At 46.1% G+C, this 27845-nt stretch overlaps 1 protein-coding gene across 3 annotated transcripts in view; it reads left to right on the top strand.

Moving 5' to 3' along the window:
* LOC106589023 (enhancer of filamentation 1) overlaps positions 1–27845 on the top strand; it is a 78262-nt gene that overhangs the window by 2385 nt on the left and 48032 nt on the right. The window contains exon 1 of one of the 3 annotated variants that reach the window (XM_045709269.1): positions 2503–2833. The exons of 1 other annotated variant lie outside the window; for it this stretch is intronic. Coding sequence is in view for 1 of the 2 variants with exons in the window: in XM_014178662.2 (XP_014034137.2) it covers positions 2766–2777 (12 nt within the window). In the remaining variant the exon portion in view is untranslated. Of the gene's footprint in view, positions 1–2502; positions 2834–27845 lie in introns of those variants that run through there. One more of the 3 variants, XM_014178662.2, reaches the window with a different exon arrangement.

Below are 27845 nucleotides of genomic sequence, written 5' to 3'. Positions count from 1 at the left end.
TGACAGCTTTGCACATTCTTAGCATTATCTCAACCAGCTTCATGAGGAATGCTTTTCCAACAGTCTTGAAGAAGTTCCCACATATGCTGAGCACTTGTTGGCTACTTTTCCTTCACTCTGCAGTCCAACTCATCCCAAACCATCTTAATTGGGTTGAGGGTGGGTGATTGTGGAGGCCAGGTCATCTGATGCAGCACTCCATCCCTTTCCTTGGTCAAATAGCCCTTACACAGCCTGGGGGTGTGTGTTGGGTCATTGTCCTGTTGAAAAACAAATGATAGTCCCACTAGGCACAAACCAGATGGGATTGCGTATCGATGCAGAATGCTATGGTAGATATGCTGGTAAAGTGTGCCTTGAATTCTAAATAAATTACCGACAGTGTCACCAGCAAAGCACCATCACACCTCCTCCTCCATGCTTCACGGTGGAAACCACACATGTGGATATCATCTGTTCACCTATTCTGCGTTTCACAAAGACACTGCGTTTGGAACCAAAAATCAAAAATTTGGACTAACCAGACCAAAGGATAGATTTCTACCGTTCAAATGTCCATTGCTTGTGTTTCTTGGCCCAAGCAAGTCTCTTCTTCTTATTGGTGCCCTTTAGTAGAGGTTTCTTTGCAGCAGTTCGACCATGAAGGCCTGATTCACGCAGTCTCCTCTGAACAGTTGATGTTAAGATGTGTCTGTTACTTGAACTCTGTGAAGCAATTATTTGGGCTGCAATCTGAGGCTGGTAACTCTAATGAATTTATCCTCAACAGCAGAAGTAACTCTGGGCTTTCCTCATGAGAGCCAGCTTCATCATAGCGCCTGATGGTTTTTGAGACTGCACTTGAAGCAACTTTCAAGGTTCTTGAAATTGTCCGTGTTGACTGACCATGTCTTAAAGTAAAGATGGACTCTAGTTTCTCTTTGCTTATTTGAGCTGTTCTTGCCATAATATGGACTTGGTATTTTACCAAATAGGGCTATCTTCTGTATACCAACCATACCTTGTCACAACACAACTGATTGTCTCAAACACATTATGATGAAAATAAATTCCACAAATTAACTTTTAACAAGGCACACCTGTTAATTGAAATGCATTCCAGGTGACTACCTCATGAAGCTGGTTGAGAGAATGGCAAGAGTGTGCAAAGCTGTCATCAAGGCAAAGGGTGGCTACTTTGAAGAATCTCAAATATAAAATATATTTTGATTTGTTTAACACGTGTTTGGTTACTACATGATTCCATATGTGTTATTTCATAGTTTTGATGTCTTCACTATTATTCTACAATGTAGAAAATAGTCAAAATAAAGAAAAACCCTGCAATGCGTAGGTGTGTCCATTGTCATTGTAAACAAACACTGTATAGCCTCATAACATGGTTAAAACAATCATTTTATATCATGGATGTTCAGTCCTTGCATCCATAGCTTTGTCTATTAATCTGAGAGTGGTTACATTTCCCCATCCCTCAGCTTTTTACCAAAACAGACGTGGGGTGACAGTTTTGTTATTGTTTCATCTGTGGATTTGCCCTTTAAACAGCTGCATATTATCAAGATATCAAAGTGTCACCAACTAAAAGGTAAACAATAGGCCTATAGCAAATGTAGAATATGGCATTCATTTTTCACATGTAAACAGCACTTTTCAGTAGCTCTCAAAGCATGCCATTCCACGAGCGCAGCATTTATTTTTCAACTCGAATCAATGAGCCCAATCAGTCCTCCATGACAACAAAATCATAAACAACAGAGTAGGGCTGGCTAATAAGTCCTTAGTTTTGGGGTCATGCTCAGGTAAAATAATTTGGCTAATCTATCCTTCCATATTTCCAAGTCCTATTCTTGAAGATCAAGGGGTATAACATTTATTGGAATGACTGGAATTCTGAAAGACTTAGATTTTTAATGTAAAGATATAATTTAATCGTATTATTATATGTAGTAGAAAGTGATGGGTTAGAAGAAGCCTACATAACCAACCCATAAAGTAAAATTAAACATTCATATATGGCCAGCTATGTAAACTTTAACATTGATTTATCCTGCTATAGATGTCGTTCAATTGGTAAATAATTGTTTTGTCTTCTTCTAATGCCTCTTAAGGGGAAATTAATCTAAAAGTAACAGAATGTAATCAAATTACGTTACAGTGTTTGGGGTAATCCAAAAGTTACGTTACTTATTAAAATTATGGCCAGGTAACGGATTACATTTAGAAAGTAACTCAACCCTGTCTGTTAGTGATGGCTAAAATACCTGTATAGGTGCATGTACATTGCACCAAGCGAAGTCCCATAAGACTTTGAGTCATAATTCACTACATTTTATAAACGCTTTTTACTCCAGTGGTCCTCGCCTCTAACGTCGTCAATAGACGCCGACATTAAAAATCGTAGCAGGCCGTTCATTACATGACGTCAGTTGTACTCTGAGCGACAGGGGAGGTACCCGGGTCCGATGTGACCAATGAGTGAAGAGACATTGGAAACGAGCTGAGGCGCACACTCCTGTAGTAAAATCATTCTCGTTCAGCGGCAACCAGACAAGTATATTGCAGAACCTGAGTGATACGCACGACTGGGTTGAAAATTATTGAAGGAAACATTCGATTTTTTATTGTCTTTAGCATTGACCAAATCTTGATGGCTGTTTGATCGCAAAATAAAACGTTTCGTTACAACATTCACATGTGTTCTCTTTGACGCGACAAGCGGATATTTTACACTTTCCCGGAGTCAGAGAGAAGACGAGGCGCTCAAAATGAAGTACAAAGTAAGTGACTGTCCACAAAGTCATTGAAATGAGATCTTCAGGAATTCACAGACAAGGTTGTTGTAATGGATTTATTAAATTATTTTGTGATTATAAACTGGCAAAACACCAATATTTTCTCTCCTTCAGACTAGACTTTATGTAGCCTAGGGCTATGTATTGGGGAAAAGGTATAACTATTTTCACCAGAAATAAAAACAAGAAGGAACCTGAGTTAGTTTCAATTTAGATTGTAACAATGTTGTAACAACAGTGTTGTAGGCTAACAGCATTTGTGTAACAATGTTACCCAGGGAGACATTTAGCCCACCGCAGCCTTGGGATGTCAACGCGGGAAGAGGGTGTTCCGTGGTCTGTCAGTTCGTTCTTTGGTCTGCAGTCATAAACAGGGACATTACGATATGAATTAAATTGGTTCAACAAAAAAAAACGTCCGGTTACTTTCTCTGTGCGTAGTCTATGCTATGCGCTCTTCCTAGATTGGCGAAGTGGTATTTAAAGTGCTGAAGTGATGCTCGAATCGCATGCGACGCTGAATACTAGCCGACATAAGAATGCTCTCCTCTTCCCAAGAACTCTCTCCTCTTCCCAAGAACTCTCTCTCCTCTTCCCAAGAACTCTCTCTCCTCTTCCCAAGAACTCTCTCTCCTCTTCCCAAGAACTCTCTCCTCTTCCCAAGAACTCTCTCTCCTCATCCCAAGAACTCTCTCTCCTCTTCCCAAGAACTCTCTCTCCTCTTCCCAAGAACTCTCTCCTCTGCCCAAGAACTCTCTCCCCTCTGCCCAAGAACTCTCTCTCCTCTGCCCAAGAACTCTCTCTCCTCTTCCCAAGAACTCTCTCTCCTCTTCCCAAGAACTCTCTCTCCTCTGCCCAAGAACTCTCTCTCCTCTGCCCAAGAACTCTCTCCTCTGCCCAAGAACTCTCTCTCCTCTGCCCAAGAATCTCTCTCCTCTGCCCAAGAACTCTCTCTCCTCTTCCCAAGAACTCTCTCTCCTCTTCCCAAGAACTCTCTCTCCTCTTCCCAAGAACTCTCTCCTCTTCCCAAGAACTCTCTCCTCTTCCCAAGAACTCTCTCCTCTTCCCAAGAACTCTCTCTCCTCTTCCCAAGAACTCTCTCCTCTGCCCAAGAACTCTCTCCCCTCTGCCCAAGAATTCTCTCTCCTCTGCCCAAGAACTCTCTCCTCTTCCCAAGAACTCTCTCTCCTCTTCCCAAGAACTCTCTCTCCTCTGCCCAAGAACTCTCTCTCCTCTGCCCAAGAACTCTCTCCTCTGCCCAAGAACTCTCTCTCCTCTTCCCAAGAACTCTCTCTCCTCTTCCCAAGAACTCTCTCCTCTTCCTAAGAACTCTCTCTCCCCTTCCCAAGAACTCTCTCTCCTCTTCCCAAGAACTCTCTCTCCTCTTCCCAAGAACTCTCTCTCCTCTTCCCAAGAACTCTCTCCTCTGCCCAAGAACTCTCTCTCCTCTGCCCAAGAACTCTCTCTTCTCTTCCCAAGAACTCTCTCTCCTCTGCCCAAGAACTCTCTCCTCTTCCCAAGAACTCTCTCCTCTTCCCAAGAACTCTCTCTCCTCTTCCCAAGAACTCTCTCTCCTCTTCCCAAGAACTCTCTCTCCTCTTCCCAAGAACTCTCTCTACTCTTCCCAAGAACTCTCTCTCCTCTTCCCAAGAACTCTCTCTCCTCTGCCCATGGGTCGATTTATTTTGGAGTAATCGTTGACAGTGAACGCTAAACCTTCACGGGTAATAAATAATACATGAGTGTATCGAATCAGGTTACTTAGTAGGAGGATATGTCGGCACAGTCATTCTGGGTTCTCTCCCTGTATCCCCTTGCTGTCCGATCGACCGTGGCTGTAGCTTTGTTTGGGCAATATATTTTGTTTACACTCAAGTTCTGACGAACAAACGAGACATTCAGTGAAGTTGATTTAACCCATTCTACTCTGTGGGTGTGAGTCCTAGCACAGACTGGCCTGTTGTAACAAGTAAACCTCGTTATACATAATTGTCTCCATGACATAGCATATTCAGGGTTTTTAAAAAAGCTGCTTAGATTGCATAATTGAATAGACTTCACTGTTCATGAGATCTGTAAAGTAACTGAGATTGCTCAATCAGGGCCTGGCTGTGCCTCAGCATCAGCATAAAATCTTGCCTTGGGGGCATGTATCTGTCTGTCTCTCAACTCTTAAGTCAAGGAAACCTGGCCTCTGTTATAGTTTCAGCCCTTCCAGTCACCATTAACAAACTCTGTAAGGCACTGATTGGAGCTTATGGAAAGAGCTCACTTCCTACTATGGTTAGAGGTTCAGTACTCTTCTCGACTGGAATGCTTTTGTCTACTTCACACTATCAAGGAAATGTAGGGCACTTGGCAAGAGAGCTGACCATTAGTTCTGGAACCGACTGATGGTGCTGTTTGGAATCCTCCAAAAACACTGTACTTACTGAAATAACCACCTCTGTTGTTCTTTATTGGAGTCATGTGCTTGGATCTGAACTCTGTGTTATCCTACCATATTAGGAATGCCAGAACTCACAGCTCTGTCATGCAAAGCTGTGATGTAGTTTTCTGGTGTTTTGGTAGTATTAAGGGCCAATGACTTCAGTGTTAAGTTAGCACAATGCTGTAATGCTCGGCTTGGCCTTAATCGTTGGGAAAAGAACCCACATCTAGACCCCTCATTTGCCTGAAGTCCACTTCACACTTCTGAGTGCATGGCGCATGCAGGCTTTCCCTAAGGGCCTAGTGATTGTGGCGTCATGTGAGCTGTGTGTGTTTCGTCATGCCTATGTATTCAGCCTTATACTGTAGGTCTGTTCCTCCATCCTAGAGTAATACAGGGCTCTTTAGGGCTACAGGGTATGTTATCAGGCCCTGTAGGGGTTGGATTGGTATACTGCCTTCCCGTTGCCTCTGACACAGCAGACCTGACCTTGTTGGACTCTCTACTACTCAACTCCTCTCTACTACTGCACTCCTCTCTACTACTCTCTACTACTCAACTCCTCTCTACTACTCCACTTCTCTCTCTACTACTCTCTACTACTCCACTCCTCTCTCTACTAGTCTCTACTACTCAACTCCTCTCTACTACTCTCTACTACTCCACTTTTCTCTCTACTACTCTCTACTACTCCACTCCTCTCTCTACTACTCTCTACTACTCAACTCCTCTCTACTACTCCACTCCTCTCTACTACTCTCTACTACTCCACTCCTCTCTCTACTACTCCACTCCTCTCCTCTCTCTACTACTCCTCTCCTCTCTCTACTACTCCACTCCTCTCTCTACTACTCCTCTCCTCTCTCTACTACTCCACTCCTCTCTCTACTACTCTCTACTACTCCACTCCTCTCTCTACTACTCCACTCCTCTCTCTACTACTCCTCTCCTCTCTCTACTACTCCACTCCTCTCCTCTCTATACTACTCCTCTCCTCTCTCTACTACTCCTCTCCTCTCTCTACTACTCCACTCCTCTTCTCTCTCTACTACTCCACTCCTCTCTCTACTCCTCCTCTCCTCTCTCTACTACTCCACTCCTCTCCTCTCTCTACTACTCCACTCCACTCCTCTCTCTACTACTCCACTCCACTCCTCTCTCTAATACTCCACTCCTCTCTCTACTCCTCCTCTCCTCTCTCTACTACTCCACTCCTCTCCTCTCTCTACTACTCCACTCCTCTCCTCTCTCTACTACTCCTCTCCTCTCTCTACTACTCCACTCCTCTCCTCTCTCTACTACTCCACTCCTCTCCTCTCTCTACTACTCCACTCCACTCCTCTCTCTACTACTCCACTCCACTCCTCTCTCTACTACTCCTCTCCTCTCTCTACTACTCCACTCCTCTCCTCTCCTCTCTCTACTACTCCACTCCTCTCCTCTCTCTACTACTCCTCTCCTCTCTCTACTACTCCACTCCTCTCCTCTCTCTACTACTCCACTCCTCTCCTCTCTCTACTACTCCACTCCTCTCCTCTCTCTACTACTCCTCTCCTCTCTCTACTACTCCACTCCTCTCCTCTCTCTACTACTCCACTCCACTCCTCTCTCTACTACTCCACTCCTCTCCTCTCTTTACTACTCCACTCCTCTCCTCTCTCTACTACTCCTCTCCTCTCTCTACTACTCCACTCCTCTCCTCTCTCTACTACTCCACTCCACTCCTCTCTCTACTACTCCACTCCTCTCCTCTCTCTACTACTCCACTACTCTCTCTACTTCTCTCTACTACTCTCTACTACTCTCTACTCTTCCACGTCTGTCTGAGAGGGCTTAGCAATAGCACAGACACCACCACACTATTCAGTCTGTGATAACCTATCTTTATTATGCAACGGAACAAAGAAAGGGAAGGTTGGATGCATGCCAGGCTGGGATAGGTCAGGCAGTCAAGGACCTGACCTCTGGTTACACTTCACAGGTTGCGTCCCAAATGGCACCTTATTCCTTTTGTAGTACACTACTTTTGACCAGGACCATAGGGTAGTAGCGCACTACTTTTTTTACCAGGGCCCATTAGGCTGTGGTCAAAAGTAGTCCACTATATAGCGATTAGTGTGCCATTTAATCTATCTGCTGTCTGTTCCTGAGTCAGCCATTCTGGTTGACAGTTTACAGCCTTTGTCTTCTGACATAGCCCAGTTTAATCCAGTTAAATATTGACAGGAAGTTTTCTGTTCCCTCTATCAGATGCTCTTCCTCTTACCGAAGATGAATTATTCTTAGCGCTGAAGTGTTAAGTATTAAATTCCTCCTGGATTGTTTATGGGTTGCCATGGGAACACTGAATGCGTACCAAATGACAAACTATTCCCTGGCCTATATAGTCCACTACTTTACTCAAACCACCCGGGTCTGATGAAATGGACTCGCTGGCTGCCTGCCGGCCGGACTGACTGGGGTTCACAGATTCATAACACTGGACTGACTGGGGTTGACAGATTCATAACACTGGACTGACTGGGGTTCACAGATTCATAACACTGGACTGACTGGGGTTCACAGATTCATAACACTGGACTGACTGGGGTTCACAGATTCATAACACTGAAACAGGGAGGAGAGAGAGAGCGAGAGAGAGAGAGAGAGACAGAGAGAGAGAGAGAGAGACAGAGAGAGAGAGAGAGAGAGAGAGAATATCCTGGAGGACAATATATAAGACAGCAGAGGGATAAGATAAGTCATCTTGCATTTGTTGCCATTCAAGGGTCAGACACTACTCATAAAACACATTTAGCACTTTTATTATTCAGAAACATACCGTCAAATACCACCAGACCATCAAAAAATGAGAAATATTGTGATGTGTTTATTTTGGTCATAATGGCTCAGTCCTACATACCCATAGTAGTCCAACATCCACCCCCTTTAAGCTGGTTCTTTTGAGACTTACAGTACATAAACCGTGGCAGAGATAGCTCCACCACCACCACCACCAAAGTGAAGTGTGATTAGGTGAACCAAACTTCTTCTGGGGTGTTTTCTCTCTCTCTCTTTCTTACGGGCTCAGGTGCCAGGCAGCGGACCAAAGAGAATGGGGGTGGAGGAGAGCGTGAAGACATTGTTCTGCAAGCCAGTGATTGAGGACGGAGGAGGGGGGGTTTCTAATACTGAAAGAGAAAGAAACTGAAAGAAATAGGAAGTGGGGTAGGCGGAGCGAGGGGAAATAGAGCTGGGTGTGTATAGAGAGATGGGGTGGGGTGGTTGGGTCCAGGAGCTCCCCATGACTAAAACCCTCCTGGAGGAATGTGTATAGAGAGATGGGGTGGGGTGGTTGGGTCCAGGAGCTCCCCATGACTAAAACCCTCCTGGAGGAATGTGTATGGAGAGATGGGGGTGGGGTGGTTGGGTCCAGGAGCTCCCCATGACTAAAACCCTCCTGGAGGAATGTGTATAGAGAGATGGGGGTGGGGTGGTTGGGTCCAGGAGCTCCCCCATGACTAAAACTCTCCTGGAGGAATGTGTATAGAGAGATGGGGTGGGGTGGTTGGGTCCAGGAGCTCCCCATGACTAAAACCCTCCTGGAGGAATGTGTATGGAGAGATGGGGTGGGGTGGTTGGGTCCAGGAGCTCCCCCATGACTAAAACCCTCCTGGAGGAATGTGTATAGAGAGATGGGGGTGGGGTGGTTGGGTCCAGGAGCTCCCCATGACTAAAACCCTCCTGGAGGAATGTGTATGGAGAGATGGGGGTGGGGTGGTTGGGTCCAGGAGCTCCCCATGACTAAAACCCTCCTGGAGGAATGTGTATGGAGAGATGGGGGTGGGGTGGTTGGGTCCAGGAGCTCCCCCATGACTAAAACCCTCCTGGAGGAATGTGTATGGAGAGATGGGGGTGGGGTGGTTGGGTCCAGGAGCTCCCCATGACTAAAACCCTCCTGGAGGAATGTGTATGGAGAGATGGGGGTGGGGTGGTTGGGTCCAGGAGCTCCCCATGACTAAAACCCTCCTGGAGGAATGTGTATGGAGAGATGGGGGTGGGGTGGTTGGGTCCAGGAGCTCCCCATGACTAAAACCCTCTTGGAGGAATGTGTATGGAGAGATGGGGGTGGGGTGGTTGGGTCCAGGAGCTCCCCATGACTAAAACTTTCCTGGAGGAATGTGTATGGAGAGATGGGGGGTGGGGTGGTTGGGTCCAGGAGCTCCCCATGACTAAAACCCTCCTGGAGGAATGTGTATGGAGAGATGGGGGTGGGGTGGTTGGGTCCAGGAGCTCCCCATGACTAAAACCCTCCTGGAGGAATGTGTATGGAGAGATGGGGGTGGGGTGGTTGGGTCCAGGAGCTCCCCATGACTAAAACTTTCCTGGAGGAATGTGTATGGAGAGGTTAGTCAGAAGATGCACTTGATTGTTTCAAGGTTTCCCCTTCTCATTGGCTACGAGAGTTTACCCCAGCTAGGGGGCCCACCAAGAGTTCACAGTCTTTTCAGTGTGTGTGTGTGTGTGTGGCATTGCTCAGAAAGAGCACTTTTCCGTGCAGGCATTTGTATTCTCCAGGAGAAGAACAGGATTGATTCATGGAGCAGATTTCAGCCATCGGTGAACTATACAGTCCTCTCCTTTGTTGCAAGGCCTTTCTCCCACAAATCAACCTTTTACTGAGGGAGCCTGTACCCGTGTAATTACAAAGACCTTGTTATGCAGGTACATTGGTATGGCACGACCATTGCATCTCAATGTTCTTACTTTCAATATCAAATCATTCTTAGTCCTTTCAATATAAGACCCCACAAACAGACTCGCTATGTTGTTTTCATAAGGTGGTGAAAGGTTTGGGAGACATTTTAGAGAGTGTAGTTTGCTCGTACGTGGGCGCGTGTGTGCGTGCGTACGCGCGTGTGTGTGTGTGTGTGTGTGTGTGTGTACTCAGTGGCCCTACACCTCTCTGGACCTATTTCTGAATTCTCCCTCTTGTTGCCCCCACTTCACCCCCCCGTCAACAAAATGTTCCACTGTGAGCAGCGTGAAGAGCATATTCCCCTGCTATGAATGAACAAAGGTTCCCTGCCCCCTGCTGTGTCGTCGCACCGTGGGCCGAGCCTTACCATTTGAAAATGACCAGTGAGGAGAGGCAGAATGCATTGTGGGTCGCGGCGCCCTGCCTTACATCAACAACAATACAAAACCAATCATTTCCATGTTTAACCTTAGGAGGAAATCAATGCCTCCCCTCTCATATAATTATGATTTACAAGGCAAAACTGATCCTAGATCACTCTGAGATGGTTGTGAATATGGGCCTAGGTCAAAAGTTGTTCACCGTCTAGGGAATAGGGTGCCATTTGGGATTCCGTCCTGATGTCAAACTTAAAGAACCTTGACAGCTGAGAACATGGTGGTCCAGCCAAGAAGTCCCCATGCTGCTAAGGCATTCTCAAGCTCAGCTTTCACAACAAATTGCCTTGTATGCAAGCAGCTACTGTGTGTTTAGTGCCTGGGAGAGTCTGTATGGGTGTCTGTGTTAGAGTGAGTAAATACCAGTGTCTACGTTAGTTGCTATTTTGTAAGTCGGCAAATATCTTGTTTTATAAAGTCACGTTTTGTGGAGTAAATACTCTCCTTTTTTTCCACAAAGTGGTCTGTTTATGGATTAAAGAAACTACGATGGAGGACGTTTTATCTTTTTGTGTTCGGGCAGAACCTCTTTGTGGAGCGTGACATTGAGAGGACAGTGTGAAGCGAATCTGGAGTTGGTTGGCTGTTTCTATGTAAAGCCATGAAATGTGTTCCTGTAGAGATACCGTAAACACATCGTACATCTCGGGCCAATAGCTTTGACGGATTATGTCCCCAAGGGTTACTAGGTTACACTCCCCCTTCGGCTTCTTTTACACCCCTTATTCCTCTTAATAGAACCCCCTTCTTCTCCAGAGCTGAGACCTCGTTATCTTTGATCCCATGAATACCGTTACATTAGTAGAGAGTCAAAAGTCTTCTGGCATGGCTTTTAGTTATGTCAAGGACTGTATTACACAATACACTACTATACTGAGCCCTTTTGGAGAATGTTATGCAATATACAGTTCAAATAATATACCCGCGTGTAGCTTTCTTATCTTGTTTTCTGTGGTAGAGGGTGTCAGTTGTCTACGTGGCCAGACAGAGATAGATCAGGCTAGAGTCCGAGTGTGTAAACAGGAACTGCTTCAGGCTAAGGAGGAATGTGGCGGAAATGGAGAGGAGAGAGGTGGACATCATGTCATCAATGTGACAATAAAACGAACAAACTGAGAGCTGACCCAAGGGTGCGGAAGACATTTGTTTTACGTAATGGGCTTGGAGACGGGCAGACTGTACTCTGTGATTGGGGTCAATGGAGGTCTTTAGATGTTGCGCTATCTGACATTCTGACCTGCCCACAATTTAAAGCTTTCATCTAGACTTATACTGCTGGCCTTCGTTGAAAGTTGGTTTGGTGGAAGTTGGTGAGGGTGGAATACCTAACCGACACAGTAGACGTGGGTACATCCACAAGAGAGGATTCTCTCAAATGGAAAGGGTTCTGTCAACAATATCAAAGGTCAAATCTAATATGTGAAATGATCACGTAAGACTGAAATTGATGATACCTAAGTCTGTTCTGAAACCCAACACACAGGGTGGAAGGTACGGGGCTGTATTGACTAAGGACATGGGTTTGGTGCTAGCCTACATCTTGCCGAAATGTCAAGGTGAATCTCAACGTGTGTGGTTTGTACCAACATGCATTGCAGTTAGACACTACATTGCATATCATATCCTGTTGAAGTTACAGTTGACATGGTGTCACTGTTTACTGGAGGATTTCAGTGATACTATCAATGTGTCCCTGTGTGTAGCGGAATATAGTGAATCATAGCTGAGAGGAAGGTGGGTGACATTGAGCTACCCATATATTTCTATACCATTTCCCCAATATAGGTCGTTATCAATAAAACATCACAAAAGCGTTACATATGGCTGCTGGGGAGCAAGGAGACCTCCAGCTCTGTTAAAACCATTGACAACTATGTGCCGTTTTCAAGGGATTGTTAAATAAATGTTAGAACTGTTTGGTTTTAATATCGTCTCTTGAAGAACATAGTGAGAACTCCACAGTTCCTATTGTTCCACATTTAGCTCTATCAGAGTTATACAGAAACCAGTAAACATCAATTGATCGTGTATTTGTGAGGGTAGCCAGATCCATTTAGCATGTAGCTAGCTAGCTAAGAAAACACGTGTTATTGCACTTCCTTCATCAGAGATTAGGCTTTTGGAAAGAGGTTGACATCGTCCTGGTAAAGTTGTCAGTCGGACTACTGTCACTAGTATAGATGGAAAGCAAGTCAAACAATATCTGGATACATAGCCATCTAGTTCATTCCCTGAAAGCTTGTTATCTAGCTATATTGACATGATCTGGTATTAGGCTACCCTCATGTATTTTAAATTACATGATCAATTGATGTTAAGCCTACTGATCATGAAAAGTATGCAGTTAGGCCTAGCCTACTTGCTGTAGGCCTATAACTCTGATGATAGAGCTAAATGTACGTCTGTGACGATCGTCAAAAGGAGTAGACCAAGGTGCAGCGTGGTAAGTGCTCATATTTCTTTATTGTAACTCAGAACACTAAATCAAAATAACAAACAACGAAAAACAAACGTCACGTTCTGCAGGCTAACTGAGCTGTACAAAAACAAGATCCCACACAGGAGGGAAAAGGGCTGCCTAAGTATGATTCCCAATCAGAGACAACGATAGACAGCTGCCTCTGATTAGGAACCGTACTCGGCTCAACACAAAGAAATAGAAAACATAGAATGGAACATAGAAATACCACAACATAGATTGCCCACCCCATATCACACCCTGACCTAACCAAACTAGAGGAAATAAAACGTCTCTCTAAGGCCAGGGCGTGACAGCGTCATTGTTTTGTATGGAATAATCGGACATTTGTAGTTCTGACTATGCTCTTCAAGAGGTGATGATATTTGAAGCAAATGTTTTTATTTATTTTTATAATCCCTTGAAAACGGCACGCAGTTGTCAATGGTTTTAGCGGCGCTGCGGGTCTCCATGGCCCCCCAGAAGGCAAATAGAACGCTCTGGATTTTACTGTGGTCTTTTATTGATAACGACTTGTACAAAAAATGTATTTAGAGAGCCATCTTTACCACAGTTTGGCTATTGGTTAATCCGTTTCACTTCGGCTTTCCAGCAGGATACTAGAATGTGTTAAAAATGACTATTGACTTGAGTTTGTCAGTGATGTTAGCTTCAGCATGGAGTGTGTTATTATGGATTATCTGAATACTGGCTGTACTGTAGTCTGTAACTGGACTGTAGCATTGATTTACTACTGTACTGTAGTCTGTAACTGGACTGTAGCATTGATTTACTACTGTACTGTAGTCTGTAACTGGACTGTAGTGTTGATTTACTACTGTACTGTAGTCTGTAACTGGACTGTAGTGTTGATTTACTACTGTACTGTAGTCTGTAACTGGACTGTAGCATTGATTTACTACTGTACTGTAGTCTGTAACTGGACTGTAGCATTGATTTACTACTGTACTGTAGTCTGTAACTGGACTGTAGCATTGATTTATTACTGTACTGTAGTCTGTAACTGGAAAGTAGCATTGATTTACTACTGTACTGTAGCCTGTAACTGGACTGTAGCATTGATTTATTACTGTACTGTAGTCTGTAACTGGACTGTAGCATTGATTTACTACTGTACTGTAGTCTGTAACTGGACTGTAGCATTGATTTACTACTGTACAGTAGTCTGTAACTGGACTGTAGCATTGATTTACTACTGTACTGTAGTCTGTAACTGGACTGTAGCATTGATTTACTACTGTACTGTAGTCTGTAACTGGACTGTAGCATTGATTTACTACTGTACTGTAGTCTGTAACTGGACTGTAGCATTGATTTACTACTGTACAGTAGCCTGTAACTGGACTGTAGCATTGATTTACTACTGTACTGTAGCCTGTAACTGGACTGTAGCATTGATTTACTACTGTACTGTAGTCTGTAACTGGACTGTAGCATTGATTTACTACTGTACTGTAGTCTGTAACTGGACTGTAGCATTGATTTACTACTGTACTGTAGCCTGTAACTGGACTGTAGCATTGATTTATTACTGTACTGTAGCCTGTAACTGGACTGTAGCATTGATTTACTACTGTACTGTAGCCTGTAACTGGACTGTAGCATTGATTTACTACTGTACTGTAGTCTGTAACTGGACTGTAGCATTGATTTACTACTGTACTGTAGCCTGTAACTGGACTGTAGCATTGATTTACTACTGTACTGTAGTCTGTAACTGGACTGTAGCATTGATTTACTACTGTACTGTAGTCTGTAACTGGACTGTAGCATTGATTTACTACTGTACTGTAGCCTGTAACTGGACTGTAGCATTGATTTACTACTGTACTGTAGCCTGTAACTGGACTGTAGCATTGATTTATTACTGTACTGTAGTCTGTAACTGGATTGTAGCATTGATTTACTACTGTACTGTAGCCTGTAACTGGACTGTAGCATTGATTTACTACTGTACTGTAGTCTGTAACTGGACTGTAGCATTGATTTACTACTGTACTGTAGTCTGTAACTGGACTGTAGCATTGATTTATTACTGTACTGTAGTCTGTAACTGGACTGTAGCATTGATTTACTACTGTACTGTAGTCTGTAACTGGACTGTAGCATTGATTTATTACTGTACTGTAGTCTGTAACTGGAAAGTAGCATTGATTTACTACTGTACTGTAGCCTGTAACTGGACTGTAGCATTGATTTACTACTGTACTGTAGTCTGTAACTGGACTGTAGCATTGATTTACTACTGTACTGTAGTCTGTAACTGGACTGTAGCATTGATTTATTACTGTACTGTAGTCTGTAACTGGACTGTAGCATTGATTTACTACTGTACTGTAGCCTGTAACTGGACTGTAGCATTGATTTATTACTGTACTGTAGCCTGTAACTGGACTGTAGCATTGATTTACTACTGTACTGTAGCCTGTAACTGGACTGTAGCATTGATTTACTACTGTACTGTAGTCTGTAACTGGACTGTAGCATTGATTTACTACTGTACTGTAGTCTGTAACTGGACTGTAGCATTGATTTACTACTGTACTGTAGTCTGTAACTGGACTGTAGCATTGATTTACTACTGTACTGTAGCCTGTAACTGGACTGTAGCATTGATTTATTACTGTACTGTAGCCTGTAACTGGACTGTAGCATTGATTTACTACTGTACTGTAGCCTGTAACTGGATTGTAGCATTGATTTACTACTGTACTGTAGTCTGTAACTGGACTGTAGCATTGATTTACTACTGTACTGTAGTCTGTAACTGGACTGTAGCATTGATTTATTACTGTACTGTAGCCTGTAACTGGACTGTAGCATTGATTTACTACTGTACTGTAGTCTGTAACTGGACTGTAGCATTGATTTACTACTGTACTGTAGTCTGTAGCTGGACTGTAGCATTGATTTACTACTGTACTGTAGTCTGTAACTGGACTGTAGCATTGATTTACTACTGTACTGTAGTCTGTAACTGGACTGTAGCATTGATTTACTACTGTACTGTAGTCTGTAACTGGACTGTAGCATTGATTTACTACTGTACTGTAGTCTGTAACTGGACTGTAGTGTTGATTTACTACTGTACTGTAGTCTGTAACTGGACTGTAGCATTGATTTATTACTGTACTGTAGTCTGTAACTGGACTGTAGCATTGATTTACTACTGTACTGTAGTCTGTAACTGGACTGTAGCATTGATTTATTACTGTACTGTAGCCTGTAACTGGACTGTAGCATTGATTTACTACTGTACTGTAGTCTGTAACTGGACTGTAGCATTGATTTATTACTGTACTGTAGCCTGTAACTGGACTGTAGCATTGATTTACTACTGTACTGTAGCCTGTAACTGGACTGTAGCATTGATTTATTACTGTACTGTAGCCTGTAACTGGACTGTAGCATTGATTTACTACTGTACTGTAGTCTGTAACTGGACTGTAGCGTTGATTTACTACTGTACTGTAGTCTGTAACTGGACTGTAGCGTTGATTTACTACTGTACTGTAGTCTGTGACTGGACTGTAGTGTTGATTTACTACTGTACTGTAGTCTGTAACTGGACTGTAGCATTGATTTACTACTGTACTGTAGTCTGTAACTGGACTGTAGCATTGATTTATTACTGTACTGTAGCCTGTAACTGGACTGTAGCATTGATTTACTACTGTACTGTAGCCTGTAACTGGACTGTAGCATTGATTTATTACTGTACTGTAGCCTGTAACTGGACTGTAGCATTGATTTACTACTGTACTGTAGTCTGTAACTGGACTGTAGCGTTGATTTACTACTGTACTGTAGTCTGTAACTGGACTGTAGCGTTGATTTACTACTGTACTGTAGTCTGTAACTGGACTGTAGCGTTGATTTACTACTGTACTGTAGTCTGTAACTGGACTGTAGCATTGATTTACTACTGTACTGTAGTCTGTAACTGGACTGTAGCATTGATTTACTACTGTACTGTAGTCTGTAACTGGACTGTAGCATTGATTTATTACTGTACTGTAGCCTGTAACTGGACTGTAGCATTGATTTACTACTGTACTGTAGCCTGTAACTGGACTGTAGCATTGATTTATTACTGTACTGTAGCCTGTAACTGGACTGTAGCATTGATTTACTACTGTACTGTAGCCTGTAACTGGACTGTAGCATTGATTTACTACTGTACTGTAGTCTGTAACTGGACTGTAGTGTTGATTTACTACTGTACTGTAGCCTGTAACTGGACTGTAGCGTTGATTTATTACTGTACTGTAGTCTGTAACTGGACTGTAGTATTGATTTACTACTGTACTGTAGCCTGTAACTGGACTGTAGCGTTGATTTACTACTGTACTGTAGTCTGTAACTGGACTGTAGCATTGATTTACTACTGTACTGTAGTCTGTAACTGGACTGTAGTGTTGATTTACTACTGTACTGTAGCCTGTAACTGGACTGTAGCATTGATTTACTACTGTACTGTAGCCTGTAACTGGACTGTAGCATTGATTTACTACTGTACTGTAGTCTGTAACTGGACTGTAGCATTGATTTACTACTGTACTGTAGTCTGTAACTGGACTGTAGCATTGATTTACTACTGTACTGTAGTCTGTAACTGGACTGTAGCATTGATTTACTACTGTACTGTAGTCTGTAACTGGACTGTAGCATTGATTTACTACTGTACTGTAGTCTGTAACTGGACTGTAGTGTTGATTTACTACTGTACTGTAGCCTGTAACTGGACTGTACCGTTGATTTACTACTGTACTGTAGCCTGTAGCTGGACTGTAGCATTGATTTACTACTGTACTGTGCCTGTAACTGGACTGTAGCATTGATTTACTACTGTACTGTAGTCTGTAACTGGACTGTAGCGTTGATTTACTACTGTACTGTAGTCTGTAACTGGACTGTAGCATTGATTTACTACTGTACTGTAGTCTGTAACTGGACTGTAGTGTTGATTTACTACTGTACTGTAGTCTGTAACTGGACTGTAGCATTGATTTATTACTGTACTGTAGTCTGTAACTGGACTGTAGCATTGATTTACTACTGTACTGTAGTCTGTAACTGGACTGTAGCATTGATTTATTACTGTACTGTAGCCTGTAACTGGACTGTAGCATTGATTTACTACTGTACTGTAGTCTGTAACTGGACTGTAGCATTGATTTATTACTGTACTGTAGCCTGTAACTGGACTGTAGCATTGATTTACTACTGTACTGTAGCCTGTAACTGGACTGTAGCATTGATTTATTACTGTACTGTAGCCTGTAACTGGACTGTAGCATTGATTTACTACTGTACTGTAGTCTGTAACTGGACTGTAGCGTTGATTTACTACTGTACTGTAGTCTGTAACTGGACTGTAGCATTGATTTACTACTGTACTGTAGTCTGTGACTGGACTGTAGTGTTGATTTACTACTGTACTGTAGTCTGTAACTGGACTGTAGCATTGATTTACTACTGTACTGTAGTCTGTAACTGGACTGTAGCATTGATTTATTACTGTACTGTAGCCTGTAACTGGACTGTAGCATTGATTTACTACTGTACTGTAGCCTGTAACTGGACTGTAGCATTGATTTATTACTGTACTGTAGCCTGTAACTGGACTGTAGCATTGATTTACTACTGTACTGTAGTCTGTAACTGGACTGTAGCGTTGATTTACTACTGTACTGTAGTCTGTAACTGGACTGTAGCATTGATTTACTACTGTACTGTAGTCTGTAACTGGACTGTAGTGTTGATTTACTACTGTACTGTAGTCTGTAACTGGACTGTAGCATTGACTTACTACTGTACTGTAGTCTGTAACTGGACTGTAGCATTGATTTACTACTGTACTGTAGTCTGTAACTGGACTGTAGCATTGATTTATTACTGTACTGTAGTCTGTAACTGGACTGTAGCATTGATTTACTACTGTACTGTAGCCTGTAACTGGACTGTAGCATTGATTTACTACTGTACTGTAGCCTGTAACTGGACTGTAGCATTGATTTACTACTGTACTGTAGCCTGTAACTGGACTGTAGCATTGATTTACTACTGTACTGTAGCCTGTAACTGGACTGTAGCATTGATTTACTACTGTACTGTAGCCTGTAACTGGACTGTAGCATTGATTTATTACTGTACTGTAGCCTGTAACTGGACTGTAGCATTGATTTACTACTGTACTGTAGCCTGTAACTGGACTGTAGCATTGATTTACTACTGTACTGTAGTCTGTAACTGGACTGTAGCATTGATTTACTACTGTACTGTAGTCTGTAACTGGACTGTAGTGTTGATTTACTACTGTACTGTAGCCTGTAACTGGACTGTACCGTTGATTTACTACTGTACTGTAGCCTGTAACTGGACTGTACCGTTGATTTACTACTGTACTGTAGTCTGTAACTGGACTGTAGCATTGATTTACTACTGTACTGTAGTCTGTAACTGGACTGTAGCATCGATTTACTACTGTACTGTAGCCTGTAACTGGACTGTAGCATTGATTTACTACTGTACTGTAGTCTGTAACTGGACTGTAGTGTTGATTTACTACTGTACTGTAGCCTGTAACTGGACTGTACCGTTGATTTACTACTGTACTGTAGTCTGTATACACATGGCATCATAAAAGCGGATAGAAAACGTGGCATGCTATGATAGATTGTTGCTAATGCCTCCTTACAGACGGGTACTAGACTACTTTAGAAATGGAAAAGTCGATGTCGTGACGTGGTATAGGCCTTACTGGCATTGAGAGAATTGGAGAAACTCAGGACGTGGGGTTTCACCCGGTCTGTAATTATGTTATTACATTCACATTGGCCCGCATTTAAAAGGCCTCAGTAGTCAGAGGATCAGCAGGGTTTAAAAGGCCTTAGTAATCAGAGGATCAGCAGGGTTTAAAAGGCCTTAGTAATCAGAGGATCAGCAGGGTTTAAAAGGCCTTAGTAATCAGAGGATCAGCAGGGTTTAAAAGGCCTTAGTAATCAGAGGATCAGCAGGGTTTAAAAGGCCTTAGTAATCAGAGGATCAGCAGGGTTTAAAAGGCCTTAGTAATCAGAGGATCAGCAGGGTTTAAAAGGCCTTAGTAATCAGAGGATCAGCAGGGTTTAAAAGGCCTTAGTAATCAGAGGATCAGCAGGGTTTAAAAGGCCTTAGTAATCAGAGGATCAGCAGGGTTTAAAAGGCCTTAGTAATCAGAGGATCAGCAGGGTTTAAAAGGCCTTAGTAATCAGAGGATCAGCAGGGTTTAAAAGGCCTTAGTAATCAGAGGATCAGCAGGGTTTAAAAGGCCTTAGTAATCAGAGGATCAGCAGGGTTTAAAAGGCCTTAGTAATCAGAGGATCAGCAGGGTTTAAAAGGACTTAGTAATCAGAGGATCAGCAGGGTTTAAAAGGCCTTAGTAATCAGAGGATCAGCAGGGTTTAAAAGGCCTTAGTAATCAGAGGATCAGCAGGGTTTAAAAGGCCTTAGTAGTCAGAGGATCAGCAGGGTTTAAAAGGCCTTAGTAATCAGAGGATCAGCAGGGTTTAAAAGGCCTTAGTAATCAGAGGATCAGCAGGGTTTAAAAGGCCTTAGTAATCAGAGGATCAGCAGGGTTTAAAAGGCCTTAGTAATCAGAGGATCAGCAGGGTTTAAAAGGCCTTAGTAATCAGAGGATCAGCAGGGTTTAAAAGGCCTTAGTAATCAGAGGATCAGCAGGGTTTAAAAGGCCTTAGTAATCAGAGGATCAGCAGGGTTTAAAAGGCCTTAGTAATCAGAGGATCAGCAGGGTTTAAAAGGCCTTAGTAATCAGAGGATCAGCAGGGTTTAAAAGGCCTTAGTAATCAGAGGATCAGCAGGGTTTAACCCTCCCGTTGTCCTCCCATTCTGCCTACTCCCCGTGTCCCCGGGCGGGTCACCCTGTCCCGTCTCGGCTAAAGGCCCAGAGGGCACAAGTGTGACAGTAGGCGTGCGAACAGCCTTTGCAGATGTATTTCTTACACCTGCAGCACGCCGTGTGTGTCTTGGCGTCCTTCTTGGGCGGGCAGAGCTGACACCTCTTCCTCTTACTGGCCACCAGCGGGCGGCGGCCGGGCCAGCGGCGTCCGGCCGGCGGCGCGCTCCCGGGCCGGGCGGAGGAGCGAGCGTCGCGGTCGGCACTCTGCAGGACTTTGACGAGCGCGGACGCGGCTTCGGTGCGGGGGAGACGCTGCCTTCTTTGTATCAAGGGCTTGACAAGCGCCTTTCCCAGCTGCTCCAGGAACACCCTCCTCTTGTTCCGCTTCCGAGGCATCCAGTCGGGCTTGATCTCTCGCCATATGACAAAGGCGTTGTAGGAGGACACGTCGAGGATGTTGTGGAAGATGACCAGGGGCCAGCGGGCGGTCATCCGTCTGCAGCTGTAGGTGCCGACCACCTTGTCTAGGTTGTCCACGCCCGCCCTTGTTGCGGTTGTAGTCTAGGATGAGGGCCGGCTTCCGGTCGCGGCGATCGCTGACGTCGGCCTCCGCGTGCAGCGTGCTCAGGAGCAGCACGTTCTTATTTCTCTTTGCCAGGTAGGACACCAGAGTGGCGGTGGGCGTGAAGGCGAACCTGGAGGACGAGACCTGTCTGCCCTTTGACTGGAGCACGCGGGAGGGAGCTCGGGCTTGTTCTTTCGCACCGTGCCGACCATGGTGAGGTTCCTCTCGAGGAGCCGCTGGCCGAGTTCGTAGGAGGTGAAGAAATTGTCGCAGGTGACGTTGTGACCGGCGGGCAGCCCCTGCGTGAGATCGAGGACGACGCGGGCGCCCTGGTTCTTCTCGGGGGCTCCGCCGGCCGCCTTACCGGTGTAGACTTGCATCTTCCAAGCGTAGCTGGACTTGGCGTCGCAGGCCACCCACGACTTGATTCCGTATTTGGCCGGCTTGCTGGGGATGTACTGTCGGAAAGGACAGCGCCCTTTCGGGAGAGGGAGAGGAAGGAGATTAGAGGAGGCGGCGGCGGCGGAGTCACTGATGCTGACGCTAACTCTCTATACTACCGCTGGCTCATCAAGCAGCGTCATGCTGACGCTGATGCTGCTGCTGCTGATGATGATGATGATGATGATGATGATGTTGATGATGATGATGATGCCGCTACCCCTCTATACTACCGCTGGCTCATCATTGGGGGTGGGGTCGAACGGCGTTTATGTTACACGCCGCCGATGCTACCGCTGACGCTACCTCTCTATACTACACAGATACACAGATACACAGATACACAGATACACAGATACACAGATACACAGACGGTACCTCTGAACGGGACCAGTTGTTGGTCCACCGTCAAGTCAGACCCCGGGTTGAGAGGAAGGAGATTAGCAGCGTCGTGCTGCTGATGCTACTGCCGCTGATGCTACTGCTGCTGTTGCTTACGACGCCGCTGTTGCCGACGATGATGATGCTGTTGCTGACGATGATGCCGCTACCCCTCTATACTACCGCTGGCTCATCATCGGGGGCGCACGCACGGCGTTTATGTTACACGCCGACGCTACCTCTCTATAGTACACTCACTGCAGATACGCACAGACACTCACAGCAGACGCACAGACACTCACAGCAGACGCACACGCACACACACACGCACACACACACACACGCACACACACACGCACACACACGCAGACGGTACCTCTGAACGGGACCAGTTGTTCGTCCACCGTCAAGTCGGGCCCCGGGTTGTAGAGGGCCGGCAGCCGCTCCTCCCACAGGTCCCAGACCTCTCTTATGGCCGCCAGTCTGTCGGCTGCGAGTCTCGCGGGTCTCGACCGGCGGTCGTCGAATCGCAGCAGCCTCGAGTACTTGTGAAAGACCTTGAGCGGCATGGTGGCTCGGAACACGGTCCTGCCGCTCTCCGCGTCCCACAGGCTGGCCGCGGCCTCGCCCCGGGACCTGTAGACGCCCGCTAGGATCAGCAGCCCCTAGGTAGGCGCGCAGGTCGACCCGAGTCCATGGGTCGCCAGCCGTCGCCGTATTTTCTCACCCCCTGCAGATTGGTCATGTCCACCACGATCCTTTCTATCGCCGGCGTGACAAACAGCCGGAAGGCGGACTCGATGTCGGCGCGCGACGCCCGCGTAGGCCGTAGGGCCGGGCGTCACCGCGGGGCCGGGGTGGCGGACGGCGCGGGGCGGGTCCGGGCCGCGATAGGCCTCGGAGGACCATTTGATTTTGCCGTTTTTTGACAGCAACGTCTCCCTTCGGGCCCTTTGGGCAGAGGCCGCCGCCGCCGCCGCCGCCGCCGTGTCCTCTGGCTCTGGCTCTCTGTCTCGCTCTCGGGCGGCGGCCGTGTCTCCCTCTCGCTCTTCCTCCTCCGAAGAACAAGAAGAAGAAGAAGAAGAACAAGAAGAAGAGGAGCGCGACCGCAAGGCCGAGTCGTCCGCGTCACGTTCGGGGTCGTATTCCTCGCCGTCTTCGTCTTCCGAAACGTCCTCCTCTTCGGAATCGCAAAAGTCTTCTTCGTCTTCTCGGTCGACGCTGGAGGCTATCTGTTCCAGGACCTGAGCCGCGCTGAAATCGGGACCGCGGCGAGGCGCCGGCTGCTGCCTCGCGCTCGGCGGGGCCGTACACCTCGCCATCGTCCTCATCGTCGTCCTCGTCGTGTTCGTCGTGTTTGTCTTTTTCTTTTTCTTCTTCTTCTTCTTCTTCTTCTTCTTCTTCTTCTTCTTCTTCTTCCTGACAATATTAGTAGCCTCTCTACGGCCGGCCGACTGCACGCTGACGCGCCGCGCCCGGCCCCGGGGGGGGTCTCTCTGACCCGGGCCTGGACAACTGCAGAGGGGTGATTACGACGTACGCGCTGCTGACGCTTCCCCCGGGGTCTCTCTGACCCGGGCCTGGACAACTGCAGAGGGGTTATTACGACGGACGCGTTGCTGACGCGCGCCCGGCCCCGGGGGGGTCTCTCTGACCGGGCCTGGACAACTGCAGAGGGGTGATTACGACGTACGCGCTGCTGACGCGAGCCCGGCCCCCGGGGGGGTCTCTCTGACCCGGGCCTGGACAACTGCAGAGGGGTGATTACGACGTACGCGCTGCTGACGCGAGCCCGGCCCCCGGGGGGGTCTCTCTGACCCGGGCCTGGACAACTGCAGAGGGGTGATTACGACGGACGCGCTGCTGACGCGAGCCCGGCCCCCGGGGGCTCTCTGACCCGGGCCTGGACAACTGCAGAGGGGTGATTACGACGTACGCGCTGCTGACGCTTCCCCCGGGTCTCTCTGACCCGGCCTGGACTCGGGGTGGAACGGCTCCTAACGCGTGGCCGAGCCAGGGGGTCTCTCTGACCCGGCCTGGACGCGGGGGAACGGCTCCTAACGCGCGGCCGAGCCGGCGGGTCGCTCTGACCCGGCCTGGACAACGGGAGGGTTAAAAGGCCTTAGTAATCAGAGGATCAGCAGGGTTTAAAAGGCCTTAGTAATCAGAGGATCAGCAGAGTTTAAAAGGCCTTAGTAATCAGAGGATCAGCTGGGTTTAAAAGGCCTCAGTAATCAGAGGATTCTCTAGGGTAGGTCCACATTAAGAAATGTACCATGAGCTCTGAACTTCCTTCAGCGCCACCAGCCTGTTCTACCCAGAACCCTTCACACGGCCAATTAATTCGCGCTGGGTCCCATATGGCTCCCATATATACTACAAAAGTAGTGCACTATATAGGGAATAGGGTGCCATTTGGCTGTGATGCTCAGCCTCAGCAGAATAGCAACACTCAGAGGAACAGAACAGAACAGCCTCAGCTTTAACAGGCTAGTAGTACACAGGGTAACAGAACAGAACTGCCTTAGCTTTAGCATGCTAGTAGTACACAGGGTAACAGAACAGAACTGCCTTAGCTTTAGCAGGCTAGTAGTACACAGGGTAACAGAACAGAACTGCCTCAGCTTTAGCAGGCTAGTAGTACACAGGGTAACAGAACAGAACTGCCTTAGCTTTAGCAGGCTAGTAGTACACAGGGTAACAGAACAGAACTGCCTTAGCTTTAGCAGGCTAGCAGCACTCAAAAGAACAGAACAGAACAGCCTCAGCATGAGGCTACACTCAGAGGAACAGAACAGAACAGCCTCAGCATGAGGCTACACTCAGAGGAACAGAACAGAACAGCCTGAGCATGAGGCTACACTCAGAGGAACAGAACAGTCTCAGCATGAGGCTACACTCAGAGGAACAGAACAGCCTCAGCAGGAGGCTACACTCAGAGGAACAGAACACTCAGAGGAACAGAACAGAACACTCAGAGGAACCGAACAGAACACTCAGAGGAACATAACACTCAGAGGAACATAACACTCAGAGGAACAGAACACTCAGAGGAACAGAACACTCAGAGGAACATAACACTCAGAGGAACATAACACTCAGAGGAACAGAACACTCAGAGGAACAGAACACTCAGAGGAACATAACACTCAGAGGAACAGAACACTCAGAGGAATAGAACACTCAGAGGAACAGAACACTCAGAGGAACAGAACAGGACACTCAGAGGAACATAACACTCAGAGGAACAGAACAGGACACTCAGAGGAACATAACACTCAGAGGAACAGAACACTCAGAGGAACATAACACTCAGAGGAACAGAACACTCAGAGGAACATAACACTCAGAGGAACAGAACAGAACACTCAGAGGAACCGAACAGAACACTCAGAGGAACATAACACTCAGAGGAACATAACACTCAGAGGAACCGAACAGAACACTCAGAGGAACAGAACACTCCGAGGAACAGAACACTCAGAGGAACATAACACTCAGAGGAACAGAACACTCAGAGGAACAGAACACTCGGAGGAACATAACACTCAGAGGAACAGAACAGAACACTCAGAGGAACAGAACACTCCGAGGAACAGAACACTCCGAGGAACAGAACACTCAGAGGAACAGAACAGAACACTCAGAGGAACAGAACACTCCGAGGAACAGAACACTCAGAGGAACAGAACACTCAGAGGAACAGAACAGAACACTCCGAGGAACAGAACACTCCGAGGAACAGAACACTCAGAGGAACATAACACTCAGAGGAATAGAACACTCAGAGGAATAGAACACTCAGAGGAACAGAACAGGACACTCAGAGGAACAGAACACTCAGAGGAACAGAACACTCAGAGGAATAGAACACTCAGAGGAACAGAACAGAACACTCAGAGGAATAGAACACTCAGAGGAACAGAACACTCAGAGGAACAGAACACTCAGAGGAACAGAACACTCAGAGGAACAGAACAGAACACTCAGAGGAACATAACACTCAGAGGAACATAACACTCAGAGGAATAGAACACTCAGAGGAACAGAACAGGACACTCAGAGGAACAGAACACTCAGAGGAATAGAACACTCAGAGGAACAGAACAGAACACTCAGAGGAATAGAACACTCAGAGGAACAGAACACTCAGAGGAACAGAACACTCAGAGGAACATAACACTCAGAGGAACATAACACTCAGAGGAACAGAACAGGACACTCAGAGGAACAGAACACTCAGAGGAACAGAACAGAACAGAGGAACAGAACACTCAGAGGAACAGAACACTCAGAGGAATAGAACACTCAGAGGAATAGAACACTCAGAGGAACAGAACAGAGGAACAGAACAGAACACTCAGAGGAACAGAACACTCAGAGGAATAGAACACTCAGAGGAACAGAACAGGACACTCAGAGGAAAAGAACACTCAGAGGAACAGAACACTGAGAAGAACAGGCCGTTCAAAGTCGTCAGGTTCTCATTACCACCATCATTACTATAATTATTTTCTATATTTACCTACAGTATGGTGAAACGAGGCCAAATGAGATGTGCTGGTTCACCCTTTCTTATGCAGTATGCACCACCATCACCCCCGGGGCACGTGTTAAAGATGGGCTGGCCCTAATTTTCACACCAGCAGCCCATTGCCGGGGTACCACATCTGCAGGGAGGGGGGGGGGGGGCTTGGGAGTGGTTTAAATCCTTGTTTCCTTAATTGCAGCTAGGGCTGCTACTCTCTCCCGTTGCCTAGGGACACTGATCTGTGGTGGTGATGTTGGCTGAAGCAGAGGGGGAATTTGGACTGTCGTATTTGTGAGCTCATTTACCCAAAGCCACCTTCATTAGGCTGATGTGTACTCTGGAGGCAGAGCCAAAACCACCCAGTGAGCCCTTCCTGAATACTGACCGACTTGGAGCTGGGAGGGAAGGTGGGGCCCCGTTCAGTGGTAACATTACGTAAAGGCTTTTTATTTTCGAGTTGGTCAGCAACTAAGCATACGTGTTCCCCCAAACAAATGAGAGAACTGTTATTTGTGCTTCGGCGAGACGCTGTTGATACCCCTGTTGATATAGAAGTGTCTGAGTCATAAAACTCCCCAGAGTGGATGGAGGGGTGGTAGGTCTAAGTTAAGGGAATGAAAGGGGGTAAACAGCTGGATATACATGTATGTGCGTGCGTGCGTGCGTGCGTGTGTGTGTTCCAGCCGCCAGGTGTGGGTCTGGACAGTTCAACGCTGCACTATTCCACACTTCCAATGACAACAGCATATGAGACCAAGACTGTATATCACTAGCCAGATGTATCCCGGCCGTGGACAGAGAGACCTGAGACACGTCTCCAAATAGGTCATGTGTGAATCAGAGGTTTCTTTCTCTTCAATCATTAGCCTACGTGTCTGGAGACGCAAACTGTTTATGTGTTCAATTCTTATCTTAAAACTATTATCTAAGTACTGGTGCTAGATTGTACTCCATGTTATCAGTTTGTGATGAAGCTACCTACCAAGTGACAGACACAGTGGGTCAACATACTGAATAATGTTTTGTTGTAGATACCTGGAAGGGAATCCTGGGTGGATCATTATCACTGTCTCCCTGTATAATCATGCCATTAGTGATGTTAGGTGAGAGAAGGACTAGAAAACCCCCTCTCTGTTTAGGGACGTTAGTAGCT

This window comes from Salmo salar, chromosome ssa27 (assembly GCF_905237065.1).
Source record: "Salmo salar chromosome ssa27, Ssal_v3.1, whole genome shotgun sequence".
In the NCBI taxonomy this organism is placed as follows: Eukaryota; Metazoa; Chordata; class Actinopteri; order Salmoniformes; family Salmonidae; genus Salmo; species Salmo salar.
The sequence above is the reverse complement of the archived record's forward strand: the minus strand, read 5'-3'. Positions and strand labels throughout refer to the sequence as shown.